We start from the raw sequence: 17,208 nt of genomic DNA on the forward strand, positions 1-17,208 counted from the left end.
AGAAATATATGCTCATATTGCAGTATAATTGCTCAATTTGTCTTTTTCAAGCCTGTACATTTAAATGTTCAACTCCTACACACAGCGTCTAATAAAAAAGAATGGAGCAGATTGGGAGATTTGACTTAATAGGTGTGTGCTGCTCCACCTGCTCCCAGCAGAAATGGAACAAAATCTATATTTTATTTCTTCACTTTCTATAGCAAGGAAAACATAACAAAGATTTTACATGTTTTTTATTAGTAACATTTAATTGCATTAGATCATACATTTAAAAGAAATTAGGTAATAAAATGATTTTAGTGTGTCTTGAACTTTTGACAATATTGCTGATGATTCCACACTGTTGAATACAGATATTTATTCATCAATATTAATTTAATAATGTAAATTTACAATTAACTAATATTAGTACCTCAGTGTGTCTAGATATCAGCCTCCTGTAATCTCCAGTATTGGTGAACTCACAATAGGATAGAGATGGGCTGCACTCTTAAGCTGGCCATAGATGGATTGAAATTCCCTGCTGAACTGGCCAAATTTTGATCCATCTATGGCCATTCCTGTTTGACAGAAGTTGGTCTAATGATCAACTTCTCTCAAATGGGATTCTTGGAAATCTTTCATCAGCACCTGCAGCCAATCAGCAGTGGCTCCAGTCAGTGTATTCTGACAGCGAAGGAGCGCTCCCTATCCAAATACATTAGCACATTGGAGAGGATTCCTCCATCCACCTTGCTTGTGTGAATGGGGGAATCCGCTTGTTTTGTAATTGTTTTTTTTTAATCAGCCCACCAGCTGATTGAAATAAACAATGCATCTATGGTCAGCCTTAGCAACAATTGCTTAAGAGAGAAGAGAGCAGAGGAGGTATGACCTCCTGATTGTTCTGTTTTTCTTTTATTGTCCAGTCAGCTGACTGTAGTGGTCTGGTGGCCTGACTGTATTGCATACCTGCAGTGAAGAATAATGCCACCAATCTAGTTCTGCTGATTAGCAGTAGCTCAAGAGTGACTTCACCCCGTCTTCTTCTGGGTTCCTGGGCTCTGATGGCTTGAATGGCTGAGCACAATGATGGCACGGGAGTCACGGTTTGCAGCACAAGGCTCTGAAGGAGTGGCACAGGCATGCTGTTCCTTCAGAGTGGATGCCCCGATGCTGCTACACAAGTAAATATCTCACAAACGGTGCATGTTTATGAGATATTTATAGTACCTATGGGTAAGCCTTATTATTGTCTTACCTGTAGGTAAATGTAAACAAAGAGACTGTACTACCACTTTAAGGATTAGTTTCATGTATCTGCACTAACAAAAGGTCAACAAGACCCACTATGTTTTGAACTACAGGTGCCCTAGGAGGATACCTGTTAGAACAGTTTGTGCAAAATGCGGCTACCATGCTGCATGCATGAAGTTTGGCTTGGTCTCTCACAGTAGACCACCTATAGCTGAAGAATTGTATCACTAGGAGTAATGATACAGAGAAATAATCAGTTTACATGCAGTGTGCAGGTGTGCTAAACCTTGCTAAAGCACATGCTGAGATATAGTATGTGCTTCATGTCCCCTCTTTTTACACAGTACAGACAGGGTTATTGATGGTAAGCATTAACTCCCTCAACATTACATAGCGGGATAAAACGTTTAATTTTGGTGTTTTCAGCAAAGGGCAAGTGAAAATGTTCGGAGCAATGTTTAAATACTTTAATCACAGTTAAGCTGTGTGAATGGGAATATTTAACATATAAAGTAAGTGTCTTACATAGTTAGTCTGGCTGAAAAAGACAAACGTCCATCCAGTTCAACCATTAAAAAAAAAGTTATAATCCTATATCCACAGTTGATCCAAAGGAAGGCAAAAAACCCCAGCAAAGTGTGATCCAATTTGCTCCTGCAGGGAAAAAAATTCCTTCCTGATCCCACGAGAGGCAATTGGATATTCCCTGGATCAACTTTACCTATAAATGTTAGTATCCAGTTACATTCTGTGTATCTAAGAAAGCAATCCACTGAGCTGGCCAGAATCCACTCTAGAGGAAGTCTATTCCACATTTTCACAGCTTTTACTGTGAAGAAACCTTTCCATGTTTGGAGATTACATTTCTGTTCCTCCAGACATAAAGAGAGCCCCCTTGTCCTCTGTGATGACCTCAGGGTGATCAGCTCTACACCGAGTTCACTATATGAACCACTGATGTATTTATACATGTTGACCATATCCCCCCTTAATCTCCTCTTCTCAAGAGAGAATAAATTCAGTTCCTCTAATCTTTCCTCATAGCTGAGCTCCTCCATGCCTCTTATCAGTTTGGTTGCCCTTCTCTGTACTTTTCCCCAGTTCCCCAATATTCTTTTTGTGAATTGGTGCCCAAAATGTAACTGCATATTCCAGATGAGGTATTAATAATGATACGTACAGGGGTAATATGATATCTCTCTCTCTGGAGTCTATACCTCTTTTAATACAAGAGAGGATTTTCCTCACTTTAGAAACTGCAGCTTGGCATTGCATGCCATTATTAAGCCTGTGATCTACCAGAACTCCCAGATCCTTCTCCACCATTGATTCCCCCAGTTGTACCCCCCCCCCCCAGTATGTATGATGCATGCATATTCTTAGCCCCCAAGTGCATAACCTTACATTTATCAACATTAAACCTCATTTGCCACATAGTTGCCCAATTAAACAGTGCATTGAGGTCAGCTTGTGAGCTGAAGACATCCTGTAAGGACGTTATTCCACTGCACAGCTTGGTGTCATCTGCAAAGACTGAAATGGGATTTTTAATACCAGACCCTATATAGTTTATAAATATATTAAAAAGTGTCATCCCAATTTGGCTGCAAAAGTTAAATTTAAAAAGAAAAAGCTCTGGCCCTCCCCCTTCCCCATGCACATTATACGTTTAGGTGAATGATGTGCACTTTGCCCACTGTGCCTTCTGGGATATGTACATCACATATCCCAAGAGGCATAGTTGTTCATTGAGAAAGGAGGAGGACGCAAGCCTAGCGACTCCTTTATTGGGAGAACCGCCAGCTAAGCCCAGAAGAGTTGGTAGCTTCCCGATGCTGTTATTCAAGAGGATGGCGGTGTGGGGCTGAGTTGGGGGCAGAAGAGAAGATGTTCTTAGCAGGACAACGCTGATTACTCTGGGCAGGTGAGTATCTTAACTGTGCAGGACCTGTAACCAGGTAAACGAGTTTAAAAAAAAAAAATGGGCGAGGGTGAAGATCCGCTTTAAATTACTCAGGCTTTAAGATTGGTGAAAATTCTATCTGCTAGATTGGATAAAAAGTTTAACCCTTCACTATTCTTATGCTGATCTCAACTTTACAAAAAAGTTGTAACATTTTTTTTTTTGCTCAAAATACAAATTACATTATGTTCTATTAGTCATTGTGACTGTCACATAGGGAATCTGAATGCACTTATCAGATCTCCCATGGATCATTGCATAGTATGACTTTTTGTATTCTCCAAAATCACTTTAATAAAACTGTATTGATAGCCATGGTTGGACTATATAAAGCACTCCCCGAAGAGACACTAAAACCCCTGATGCCACCTTTCATTTTGTAAGTGCTTTTTTAAAATGCTTTGGGAGTCATAAATATTTTGATTTCTATTGTAGTTTATTTTTTTGGGAATACACACCGTGTTTTGTGATGAGACCAAAATGACTTTGGGCATTTTATGTTTTGACACTGTGCTAAACCTTTGTTTTAATGTAATTTTACAAGTTTTAGGAAGATTCATTATATAGTAACGTGCAGTGTGATCACTTGAATGACCACTTTGTTTTTCATTCTTCTTTGCCATAGTAATTATGTTTAATTGTTTTCTGTCATTTTTATTTTGCTCAGTTCTATGGTTGAAATATTAGGAACAATTACATAATTGGTTTATTTCTTTGAAGGGAATAATTAGTAAACCGTTTTTACTGTTTCAGTCATTTCTATTCAAGCAAATATTAGGTCAAGAAATACCAATAAGTAAAATAAAAATGGATATAGATAAACAAAACAACATAAACAATCAAAAAAGTAAGTTACTATAGCTTGGCAAGCTTCTCATTAAGTGTTATTTATATATTAATGACTGGTAATTAGTCCAAAAGTAGTTTTGGGCACCAATTCGCAAAAAGAATATTGGGGAACTGGAGAAAGTACAGAAAAGGGGCAACCAAACTGATAAGAGGCATGAAGGAGCTCAGCTATGAGGAAAGATTAGAGGAACTAAATTTATTCTCTCTTGAGAAGAGGAGATTAAGGGGGATATGATCAACATGTATAAATACATCAGTGGTTCATATAGAGAACTTGGTGTAGAGCTGTTCACCCTGAGGTCATCACAGAGGACAAGGGGGTACTCTGGAGGAAAAGAAATTTAATCTCCAAACACGGAAATGTTTCTTCACAGTGAGAGCTGTGACAGCGTGAGGAAAGTGCAGCCGAGAACCGGCAATTGCATTTCCCGGTGATCAGCGTGTCATTGGACACGGCTAATCACGTGGTAAAAGGCCGCTGTGATTGGCCTTTTACCACATCACGTGATCAGCTGTGTCTGTAGGACACGCCGGGGGCGCGCAGTAGAGCGCGTTCTGGGAAGACGTCATATGACGCCCTCCCAGAACTGGCCGGCCGCAGTGTAACCGTCATTCGGCTATCTGCGTTTGGCAAATAGTTAAAGACCTCATATCTTTTTCTGAAACAGTAGAATGATGGGGTTTACCAAAAAGCTCTAATTTTGTTTAGAATTTTGGCTTCCTCAGGTAAGTTTTGGCAAATTGCATTATGTCTTTTTTTTATGTTTGTGTCAGCACTGGGGTCCTTCTGGATCTCCTACCATGGCATCCCTTTTCATTCAGATAGCAACGTATAGTGTGAGCTGACACAGTTGTACCCTGTGCCTAAACGTCAGCTTGAATTTTTCTGAAAGTAGATCGAGGTTCTTTATGCACTATTCGAACAATCCTTCATTTAACTCTTTGATCAATTTTTCTCTTTCATCTACATCCAGGGAGCTTAGCAGGGATGCCAATTTTTTTGCCCATGACTGTATATATTAGGTAACGGAAAATAGGGGAAATTTTAACTATCTCCTCTGAATCAAAAAACAGGCGAGGATTATGTCTCACAAATTCCATGCATATTACAGTGCCATTGTAATATTTAGAGCTATATTTGGATTCGATCCCAATAAATTCTGGATCTATGTGGAGAAAAATGATGTGACTTAACCTTTTGCCTACTGGGGTAATCTTTCATATACATGTTAAAATCAGCATTTTAATTGCTAGAAAATTACTTAGAACCCCCAAACATTATTTATTTTCTGAAAGCAGAGGTACAAATACACTTAAATGAAGTTTAGGGCACACATGCACAATATAGTACCCAATTTTGGGGTAAAATATGGTGTTGTGTCGAGTAAGTAAATATCAGACACGTCAAAATTTAAAATTGCGCATGCCTGTGAATTGGTGACACAGGCATGCACAAAGCACAGTACCTAAAATTGTCCATAAGCAACACTTTAAAGTCTTAACAGGTTATCATTTAAGAGTCAAATATGAGCTATGGTGTCAGGATTATTGCTCTTCTTCCGACATTCATAGCAATACCTAACTTTTATGGTGCAATCACCGTTTACATATGCGTGTTAGACCTATGTGCGCGTTTACATTTTCATATGAGCACAGGGGGTGCGTTTTATTTTTTTTAAATTAATTTTATTTAACATTTTTTTGTACAATTTTTTTTTTTTCATGATATCACAAGGGATAAACAAGCACCTTGTTTTTGACTTTGGGGAATGCCAGGTACTCTTTCTTGAGACATCAGGGGTTCAATGTATTCCCTGCCCTTCAAAGCAGCTCATCAGACATCAGATCAGATGCTTTTTTAGATGTACCAGCCAGGAAAAGGCAGCACTAAAACTGAAAGGGATTTAATCTTTGTTGCTTCTGACTTCATTTGTTACAGTGTACTGGAGATTGCAGCAATGATCTTGGTATAACTGCTTGCTGCTGAGGCTGTATTTAATGTCCCTTTAAATAGTTCAGTTGGGCTAAGATGGCCCAGAAAAACTATTTACTAATAGGTGCGATTGCTGAGTGCAGGTTCAACAGCTATTTTTCTGTGTTTGCAGAACATTTAGTTATCCTGAAAAAGAAAAACCAATGCCATTATATTTAAGGAATAGTAAAATGCACTATATTATGTTTTTATTACCCTAATTATCAAATTAATTTACCCTCAAAATATTTCTTAGTAACAAAGAATTCAACCTTCTGTACCTTTAAATTTAAAATGGACAAATATTATATAAGAACTTGGGGTAAAACAATTTGAAAATGATTGTAGCAAAGGTTGACAAACATCCATAACAATGTTTCTCTCAAGAGGTAAAAACAATCCTGTTGTAAAATTTTCAACATGTGGTACAGAGCCATTATTCTTTTAAATAAAAAATGATCAGTGAGAGATGTTGCAGACACAAAAACCGGGGAGTGACATATTGTATATTTATATGAGTAATTATTGCATTTATGTGTGAAGATTAGTTTCATAATAAACATTTCTTTTAAAAATCATTTAATTGAACCCACAGAATATGTTCCTATTTTTTTCTTTTACAAAGAGCTTTATTGAATATTAAGCAAAGATAAACAAACATTCGGAACATAGATGCAATGACCAACAGTTAGAAATTGTAGTGGGCGAGGGGAAGCTAATTCAAGGCATGCACTGGAAAAGGCATAAGCTGAAAAGTTTACATATGTGCCCAGTAGGAAAAGATGGGGGAAGGGGTTGGGAAAGGACGATTAACAAACCTTTGTGGGTCAATGATAATATAAACTCTAAGGGGGAGTTTTGCTACATCAACATTATAGAGAACGGGAGAGGCACGAGAAGAGGCCTTCTCCAAAAGGTGATACATGTTCAAAACCTAGAGATTACAAATAAATCCAGATTGCGTTGGTAGTATTGCAGATGTAGTGCAGGCACTATCCGAAAAATATGTTTAAGGACAGATTTGACAGGAGGTTAGGAAAAGACAAACAGTAGAGACACGGACAACAACAACACCAAAAAAAAAAAAAAAAGAAAGGGGGGGGGGGCTCCGGGGCGATCACAGCGAAATCCAACCTCATATCGACAGAAGGGACTGGTCAGATCTCGAAGGTTGAGATACATCCAGCCAGGGACACCATACTTGCAGAAATTTTGTATGGGTATCCAACAATATGGCCGTCAGTTTTTCATTAACCATTATGAAGTTCATTCGGTTTTTGACAGCCTCAAAACTAAGGAGAGGAGTTTTCCAAGCTCTCGCAATTGTCAATTAAGTTGCCATAAATAAAAATGATGCCAGCTGCCGTTCAGAACGGAGGAGGCCCTCCAGCGGTTTAAATAGAAGCGCTTCATACGGGTTACGCTTAATGTCTGCGAGAAGGATAGTGCGGAGGAGGGCATACACTCTGATCCATAATCTACTTACTTTAGGGCAAGTCCACCAGATATGAGCCATAGTACCCGATTGTTGGCATCCCCTAAAACAGACCGGGGAATATGTAGGAATAAAACTAGCTAGACGAGCAGGCGTATAATACCACCGGTATAGAATTTTGTAGGCATTCTCAAGAATAATGACATTCCTAGAACATTTAGATAGTGCTTGAGTCATGTTCTGCCAGTCCTGTTGATCCAAGGTCCCCCCTAATTCAGACTGCCAACGCTGATGATAGGAGCGAACTGGAGGGGTTCTATAAGATATAATGGAAGAATAAATCAAGGAAATCAAACCCGGAGCATGAGGTCTATGTCTGCACTGGCTTTCAAAAGGGGACAGACGGTACGGTCCCGGATGCGTGCGTATTAGTGTATTAATAAAGTGACAAAGTTGAAGATATCCAAAATGTTCTCGGAGAGGGATGTTATAAGAAGAACGCAGAGCGTCAAAGGTAATTATTCTAGTGGGAGATAGGAGTGAGTGAACATCATAAAAACCATGCGCTTGCCACCAGACAAACTGTCTAGGATTATCTTTACCCGGAGGGAATAATGGGTTATGCAATAGACGTAACAGCGGCAGGTGAGGAGAGATAAGGCCAGCGGAATATTTGATAGAATCCCAGAGACGTAGCGAAAGCGTCAGCGTTGGACTAAGGATAGATGGACGTTGAGAGATAGGAAGCCATGTCAAGGAGGAGAGCGGTATTGGGTGAGAGTCCATCATATCTACAACAGCCCACAGGGGGAAGTGGTGAGATGCATGAACATGAGCTAAGGGGGCAATGTTAGCTGCCAAATAGTAAGACTGGAGATTTGGAACAGATAACCCGCCCATACTCCGTCGTGCGAATAAGATATGTTTGCTAATTCTGGGTCGTGAAGAGCTCCAAATAAAGGACAAAAGTTTTCGCTGATGAATACGCAATATGTGCGAAGGTACTGGAACTGGCAAGACACGAAATAGATACAGTAGTTTAGGAAGATAGGTCATACGGATTGCGTTAATTCTGCCGAACCATGAAAGCGGGAAATGAGACCAAGAGGACAATAGCTCTGTTAACTCATGAAAGACAGTGGGAAAATTAGCCTGATACAGTCCGTCATATGTCGGGGTAAGCTTAATTCCTAGATATGGTAAGGCCGAAAGCCATTGAAAAGGGAACGTTTGTTCCAAAGTGGTCAAGAGTGATGGTGGGAGGGTAACTGACATAGCTCTTGATTTAGCTGGGTTAACATGTAAGCCTGAAAGGGTTGCAAAGAAATCGAGAACCGCGAGCAAATTGGGCAAGGTAACCCCCGGGTTCGAGATTGACAATAATATATCATCTGCAAACAAAGACAATTTATGTTGGGAGCCTGCCACATCAATCCCTTTAATATCAGGATGTAAACGAATGGCTTCTGCCAATGGTTCCAAGGCTAGGATAAAAAGTAAAGGGGAAAGTGGGCAGCCTTGTCTAGTGCCTCTGGCAACCAAGAACGTAGAGGACTCAAATCCATAGTATTTAAGCTTCGCTTGAGGGGATGTGTATAGCGAAGAGATCCATCGTAGGAAGGAAGGACCGAAGCCAAAGCGGTGAAGGACCGATAGGAGATACGGCCAGGATAGAGTTTCGAAGGCCTTATTGATGTCTAAGGATAAGAGCATCATATCGAATTTACGAGTATGGGCCAAATGTTGCAATTGTAAAATACGTTTAATAGCATCTCCGGCCTGCCTGTGGGGAACAAATCCCACCTGGTCCTTTTTGATTAGGCGAGAAAGGAAGGAATTCAGTCGAGTAGCCAAGATCTTAGTAAGAATCTTCACGTCGATATTGATAAGAGAGATAGGCCTATAGTTTGCCCAGGAAGAGTGATCTCGATCTGGTTTAGGGATCATAACCACATTAGCAGTTAACGAGTCCGGGGAAAAATTCGAACCTCCCTTCACCGCGTTAAACATAGCGGCAAGGTGAGGAGCGAGTACATCAGCTAATTTCTTATAGTATAGTGCCGTATATCCATCGGGACTAGGGCGTTTGCCCGTTTTCAGGTCTGCTATGCATTGCAAAACCTCAGATACTTGGATATTACGATCCATCAAATGCTTATGGGCTGACGTTAAAGTAGGCAGGGGCAGACGAGATAAAAAGTCAGAAATAGACTGAGGGTCGGCCCTCTCTTCTAAAACCGCTACAGGGTTGCTCGTAAGGGTATTGTGACGAGTACGTAAAGATATCGGTTTAGGATGCTGCGCAAAAGAACGCAATCTACGGGCCAACATAGAGTCTGGTTTGTTTGCTTTGCTATACCACTTCTGGCGAGTCCATCGTAAAGAGCGCTCAGCCTCATCCGTTAAGCAAAGATCCAATTCTAAACGAGCCTGATCCAACAGTCTACGGTTCGACGGGGAAGGTGATTGTTTAAATTGGGCCGACGCAGAAGCTAACTTCGATTCCAACTGACACTGTTTAGACTGGCTTTCCTTCTTTCGCCTTGAAGCTATTTGGATAATATGTCCCCTAAGAACCGCCTTGTACACTTCCCACAATGTTACTGAAGAAGAGACAGAACCCAAGTTCAATTGGAAATATTCCTGAGACTTACGATGTAGTTCCGCCTGGATCTCCTTTAATGAAAGCAAGGAGTCATTCATTATCCACGAAGAGGAGGCCGGCCTACATAGGAGAGATCGACAGACCACCAAGATAGGCTCATGATCTGACCATGGGACCGTTAAGATAGAAATAGAGTGAACTAAAGGGAGGTGTTTACGTGAAACGAAGGCATGATCAATTCTGGAATGCGAATGATGAGGATGTGAATAATGAGTGTAGTCTTTCCCCCGAGGATGAAATTCACGCCATAAATCTACCAGATCATGAGAATTTAACGTACGTGCAAAGGACTTCGCTGATGCGGAAGGGCCAGAGCACTCCGCTGGATATTTATCCAATGCAGGATTTAGCACTAAGTTTGAATCCCCTGCCATCAAAAGCGTACCCCTTTGATGTGTAGCCAGGAGAGAACATAGGTGCGACAGAAAAGGTCCAGGATTAACGTTGGGAGCGTAGTAGGACATTATGGTAACATCTATGCCATGGATCGTGCCCTGGAGCAGGAGGTATCTGCCATTGGGATCAGAAATACGCCTCACACAGACGAATGGAGTTTTACTATGGAAGGCGACCAATACGCCTCTCTGTTTAGTGGGACCAGTAGCTTGAAATATCGGAGGGTAACGTGCATCAAAATATTTTGGGGCACAGGTAGTGGAGAAGTGAGTTTCTTGCAAGCAAGCAATATCAACTCGGCGAGCCCGGAGAAACTTAAATATCTTTACCCGTTTCTGCGGAGAGTTCATCCCCTGGACATTCAGTGATAACCAGTTCAACGACATGGTGATCTAAAAAAAGGAAGATTAAATCCGCCGCGATCCCCGGGAGCCCTGGAAAAAAATGTATAAAAACACACATAACAAACGACAAGGAGAAAGAGACGAAAAAGAAAAGAGAAAACCAGAAGACATCTGATATACAAGCAAGATATCTGTGAAACATTAATATCAATTCAAACAATATAGTAATCAACTGTGGGTAAAACACCCACATAAAGGCTAGGTAGCGGGCAGGACAAAAGACCATACCGCTAGCCAGCTCGATGGGGGACACGACCATCCACCGGAACAACTCGGCATTAATACAAAATATAAAAATATTATACATACAACTAAGGCTAATACACCTGTGAATAAGTAATCTGAAACTCGCAGGACAATAGAAATCTCAACCAATCAGTGCGGAGAAAAGAAACATCCGCTCTAGATTGGAAGAGATAAACCACACGGAGGCATGAAATCCCTGAACAAATCTAGAGTCAAATCTAGAAAGTGGCAGCCAAAAATCCACATGGAACAAAGCTACCTACTGGCGGCCTGCCTCTAAACATCATGTCGCGGAGACTTCCTGAAAACGCTGAGCCTGTAGGGATCTGAGAGCCTGGGAACTACTTTGACTAGGAGGAGATTTACGCGAAGGCTGGGAATTGTGAAGACGCGTAGGGATTGATGTCTCCTCATTCTGGGATTGTGGCAGTTCCAGGTTGAGCTCCCGAAAGTGACGCCGAAGATCCGCTGGCGAAGAGGCCTGGAATTGACGACCTTGAAAGGAGAACGAAAGCTTGAAAGGGAAGCCCCATCTGTACTTGATATCAGCCGATTGAAGAACTTGAAGATAAGGTCTTAGGGTACGACGTTTGGCAATTGTGACTGGGGACAAATCCGCGAACAGATGTACAGAGTGACCTTGAAATTCCAGAGCTGAGCGGTTCCGAGCCGCCTGCAGTAGACGTTCTTTAGTACGATAAAAGTGGAATTTAATAATAATGTCTCTGGGAGGACCTTCCGTGGGCTTGGGTGCTAGAGTTCTATGGATACGGTCAAACTCCAGACGTTCTATGGGAATCTCAGGGGCCAACTCCTGGAAAAGAGCAGTAGCAGTGCCCTGCAAATCGGTGAGTGCCTCGGGGATTCCGCGGATGCGGAGATTATCCCTGCGTGCTCTATTCTCAGCATCCTCCAACTTATCTTTTAAAGTGTCCAGCTCGGCATGTAGATCCTCCACTTCCTGTTCATGACCCTCCAAAACTGTAGTCGCCAGATCCATACGTTGCTCTAATTGGTGGGCGCGAAGGCCCAGCTCCTTTAGGCCTCTCGCCAGATCAGAAGATAATTTACGTGAGGCAGCTGTAATCTCCTCTCGCACTATAGCACGGAATTTGTGTAGCAAGGCTTCGGGATTGTGTTCAAGAGAATCAGCCATCCCCGATGGAAATTGCTGCTGACTATCGCCATCAGACTCAGGGTCACCTGGAAGCTGGGTGTTGTCATCAGGCTCAGGCGGGTTAGGTATCAGCTTAGCGATATGGCCCTGCGGAGGGGATTGCTGACGGGCCCGATGTTTAGGTTTAGTGCGGTGCATTGCCGGGGGTGGTCCACAGGATTCCAAAACCCCCTAAGACTATTGAGGTGATACGCTAGGGTGTAAAAGCCCAGTAGCCGAGAGAAATGTTTCGGTGGCACGGCACAGGAAGGTCACTCTGGCGTTTTCCTCCTGGCTCGTGTACGTGTCCCCCACCGGGGAGGCGGTCACAGGAGGCTCAACATAACGCTGCGGCCAGTGAAATGTAGATGGTTATGGTTATGGTAACTTGGCAGGCTGCGTATAGGCTTCCAAAATATGTCCCAGACACCCCTGATGTATCCACTCGAGGAAGGGGGTCATTAGAAAATTCCCTCCCCCATCCAGCACTACCTCTGCATCCACACTGATCTCCAGCAGCTCACTGGGGTCCTGCAGGGATGTGCTGTAAGCCACAGTGCCACCAGGAGGATCAAAGGAGCCCACCCAGCCTGTCCCCGCAGCTGACCTGTCCAGAGCCGGCCGAGCAGGGCGGTGGTGCGGCGATGCAGCGATCCGGCCGCGGCGGCGATCCGCTCCGGCCGCGGATTCAGGATACACCGCGGCTTCACACGCCGCGGTAGGCCTCAGAGCATCCCGCGCCCCAGATGCTCAGAGAAGGGGCAGAGTAGCTCGACGCCCCTCTCCGAGTGTCAGGAAAGGTCTAGGCAGCCGGGGATCTGCTCTGGACGGCCGCCGTTCCCTGGATGGCAGCGGATGGGAGATCAGGGTGCCGGAGCTCAGGGAAACACAACCTCTCTCGGCGCCATCTTGGACACACCCCATGTTCCTATTTTTTTAATAAGTGGGTGTTTAGCAGTGAAAGAACTCCCTGGTGGTATTGCCTATTTCTGTAATAAAATTGGTAGTTACAAAATGTTGCAAGTAGTCTGTGATCCTGTCTATTAAAGACTGTATAATGAAAGGTAACCAGTTTAGAAAACTTAGATAAACATTGGAAAAACAGGCATAAAGTTGGAAATATAGTTTGACAACGCTGGATTGTATTCTCTGACATTTACTAAAATGTAAATACAAGTAGACAGCTGAATAAATCATGGGCTCAACATGTATAATGCTAATCTATGCAGAACTCCAGCTTGAGGAGTAAATGTGACCACCCCACTCCAGGTTGTCTTTTTTTTTTTTTTTTTTAACCCTATACTTCCCTTTTTCCTGCCATCTTCTAGCCGGTCCAATGATGTCACTGTTACTTCCCCTTCTTTCTCTGTGGTGTCAAGGGAGGGTGAGTATTGTTGCTGGACTGAGTGGCAACTTACATAATGATGTGTGAGTGCCGCTCAGTCCTGGAGTATGATGAGCCCAGCCTGCGTGATGACTCAACACCAAGGCTGGGCTTACTGGAAATGGGTAGAATGACTGTCACTGTCAAGCTACCTGAAGAGGACTGATGGCAATGGACTTAGGATGAAGCTGGAGAGGGTAAGTACAACTTGGGCTCCTTTTTTAATCGGGATGGGGGAGGACCCAAAAACTAGTACAAAATTGAGTTTGGAGTTCCACTTTAATGCAAACTTGTGTTGCCATTTAACAGTGACACCAGGACAGTAAGTGATGGGAAATCTTTCTAATCAAACCCCAGATGACTGTAAAAACTGAGCAGCAGTTCAAACATTCCCTATTCCATCAGAAAAATGCTGGACATTTATTTTGTAATTTCAGAACAAACTTTTTTTTTTTTTTTTAATGTACTGGTCAATGTTACTCGAATCTAACCTCTTGTTGTCTGATTTCTATTTACTTTCTGTCTCAGTGACCTTGAGTGATGTGAGGACAGAGTGTGTAAATCTTCACAGAAATGTAAAACTTTCACCATGTTACTAGAAAAAAAATATATAACTACAAATTCACATTGTACAGTGATATCCGCTTCAGAATCAAAGGCATTGTCAGCAAGATTTATATCTATTGCTATCAAAAATATTGCTAACATTCATATAACTCCAAAACCACCTGAAACCCAGTAATAATATGTACACACGTAGTTATTGATGTGCACACCATTTGAACACCTTTGTAACCTTTTTTATGAGTTTATGTACTTAATACTTAGCTGAGTGAAAAACTATGTGTGTACTGATGGATGGGCAAATCTAACCAACACTGCTGCACAAGAATGAAAATTGCATTTTGTTTCTCATAACTGAGTTTGTCATATATTGCTTTTCTTCTGCAGTTGGAGAGACAAATCCTGATGCAGAATCAGATGCGGGAGAAGCAGATGGCTATGCAGATTGCCTGGAGTCGGGAGTTTCTGAAATATTATGGGACTTTTTTAGGATTTGCAGCACTTGGATTGACAGCAGGGTTTGTACATTTTATATTACATGTTAAATCAGCTGTAAGAAACAACTGTCATCTTAACACCTTCTCAAACGGCCTATTGCAGATTGACGGCCGGGTGGGACAATTGTGGTTGTGACTGGGCGTCATATGATGTCCTGTCAAAAGAAGCCGTTCACGGGGCCACGCAGCGATGCGATCTGTTATCGGCTATGTCCATGGGACACAGCCGATGACATATCACTACACCGGCCCGTTGCCAGTGCCATGTGACCGCTGTGACCAATCACAGCAGATCACATGTCAATTGTATACTATGGATGGCTTCCTGTCATGCCATTCATTGTATACAATTGTGTTGTTAGCTGTGATTGATCAAAGCAGTCACTTGGTACAGACAGGGCCAATCACAGCCCATCTGTATCATGTGATCAGCTTTGCCCAATCACAGCTAATCACAGCAAAAGACTGAATTAATCAGTTTCACTCAGTAACAATGATTGCAAATATCAATGAAATACATTGGTATTAGCAATCATAATGTGTAAAAAAAAAAAAAAAAAAAATTCTCATCGCTTTCCCAGAGTAGTTCAATTTTATTATGGTAACATTGTATTGCTTTGGCCACAGTGCGTTGAAAAAAAAATAGTAAAAAAAAAGAAAAAATAATGTAATAAAAAATACAAAAATAATAGAAAGATTTGAAAAAAAATTAAATTATTTTAATAATTAAATTATTTTCACATACTGTCACCAGTTATATAATCACGCTGTACTGGCCTGGTGACAAAATGTGAACAGAACAGTACAAATACCCCCCAAATGACCCTTTTTGGAATTAGACACTACAAGGTATTTAGTAAAAAGCAAGGAGAGTTATAATTTTTCATCACAATATTTTGGAAAATTAGGAATTAAATAAAATGGTTTTTTTGTTTTTTTTTTTTTTTTACGTACTGTAACCAATGCAGTACAGTGTCATCATATGACTAGTGTAGCACTGATCAAGGATACTGACTGGTGACAGTATGTAAAAAATAAATAAACATATTATATGCTGTGTGTGTGTGTGCGTGTGTATATATATATATATATATATATATATATATATATTTTTTTTTTTTTTTTCCCCCTTCATTCATTTATTTATTTATTACAATGTTTTTACATACTGTCATCAGAATAGTTCAGTTTCACCATAGTGACACTATACTACTCTTAGGAGGGGGGTGATCAGGGTTTTTGTATTTTTTTTGTTTTTTTATTTACACCATGGTTCCTTGTTACAGTGATGATCACTGTAACAGCAATTGTTTGAAATATCATTAATGGCTTTCATTCATGACTCATTCTGATGCTGTGATTGGCCTCCAGCTATTACGTGGTACAGGGTGCTGTGATTGGCTCAGGTACCAAGTGATAGCTGTGGGCCAATTGCAGTATCACAATAGTAAGCAAGCTGTCATGAATGAAACAAAAAATAATCCTGATCACCTCCCCAGAATAGTACAGTGTCTCTATGGTAACACTGCACTGCTCTGGTCACAGTATGTAAAACAAATAGTTTTTTTTACATGCTGTCACCAGTCAGTATCTCTAATCACCGCAACACCAGTCATATGGTGATGCCATACTGCACAGTATGTAAAAAAAAAAGACCCAATTGTTTTAAATTTCTTCATTTTCCAAAAAATTGTGAGAAAAAATTACAACTTAAAAAAACTCACCATGCCTCTTACTAAATGCCTTAGACTGTATACATTCCAAAAAGGGTCATTTGGGGGGTATTTGTACTGTCCTGGCATTTCAGGTTCTTAAGAAATGAAAACATTTTCAAATATACAGTTGTGTTCAAAATAATAGCAGTGTGTTGAAAAAAGTGAATAAAGCTCAAAATCCTTCTAATAGCTTTTATTTCCATACACACAAATGCATTGGAAACACTACACATTCTATTCCAAATCAAAACATGAAGAAAAATATATCAAATTTGTGTTGAAAAAAAAGTGAATATTAGATTGTTCAAAAAAATAGCAGTGTTTGTATTCTTCTTTACAAACTCAAACATTCACTATATAAACTGAAAAATGTTTGAAGATTTTGCTTTCCTTTGAATCACTTAATGAATATTTAGTTGTATAAGCACTGTTTCTGAGAACTGCTGTACATCTGTGTTGCATGGAGTCAACCAACTTCTGGCACCTGTGAACAGGTATTCCAGCCCAGGATGATTGGACTACATTCCACAGTTCTTCTCTATTTCTTGGTTTTGCCTCAGAAACTGCATTTTGATGTCACCCCACATGTTTTCTATTGGATTAAGATGCGGGATTGGGCTGGCCACTCCATAACGTCAATCTTGTTGGTCTGAAACCAAGATGTTGCACGTTTACTGATGTGTTTGGGGTCATTGTCTTGTTGGAACACCCATTTCAAGGGCA

General features: G+C 41.1%; 1 protein-coding gene across 1 annotated transcript in view; it reads left to right on the forward strand.

Annotated features, from left to right (window-relative positions):
• The window catches only part of PLGRKT (plasminogen receptor with a C-terminal lysine), an 86,800-nt gene that overhangs the window by 40,505 nt on the left and 29,087 nt on the right, over positions 1-17,208 (forward strand). The window contains exon 3 of the mRNA XM_089678140.1: positions 14,661-14,791. Coding sequence (XP_089534266.1) covers positions 14,661-14,791 — 131 coding nt within the window. The remainder of the gene's footprint in view (positions 1-14,660; positions 14,792-17,208) is intronic.

This window comes from Staurois parvus, unplaced genomic scaffold, assembly GCF_062004578.1.
Source record: "Staurois parvus isolate SC_StPar_1 unplaced genomic scaffold, SC_StPar_1.0 ptg000198l, whole genome shotgun sequence".
NCBI lineage: Eukaryota > Metazoa > Chordata > Amphibia > Anura > Ranidae > Staurois > Staurois parvus.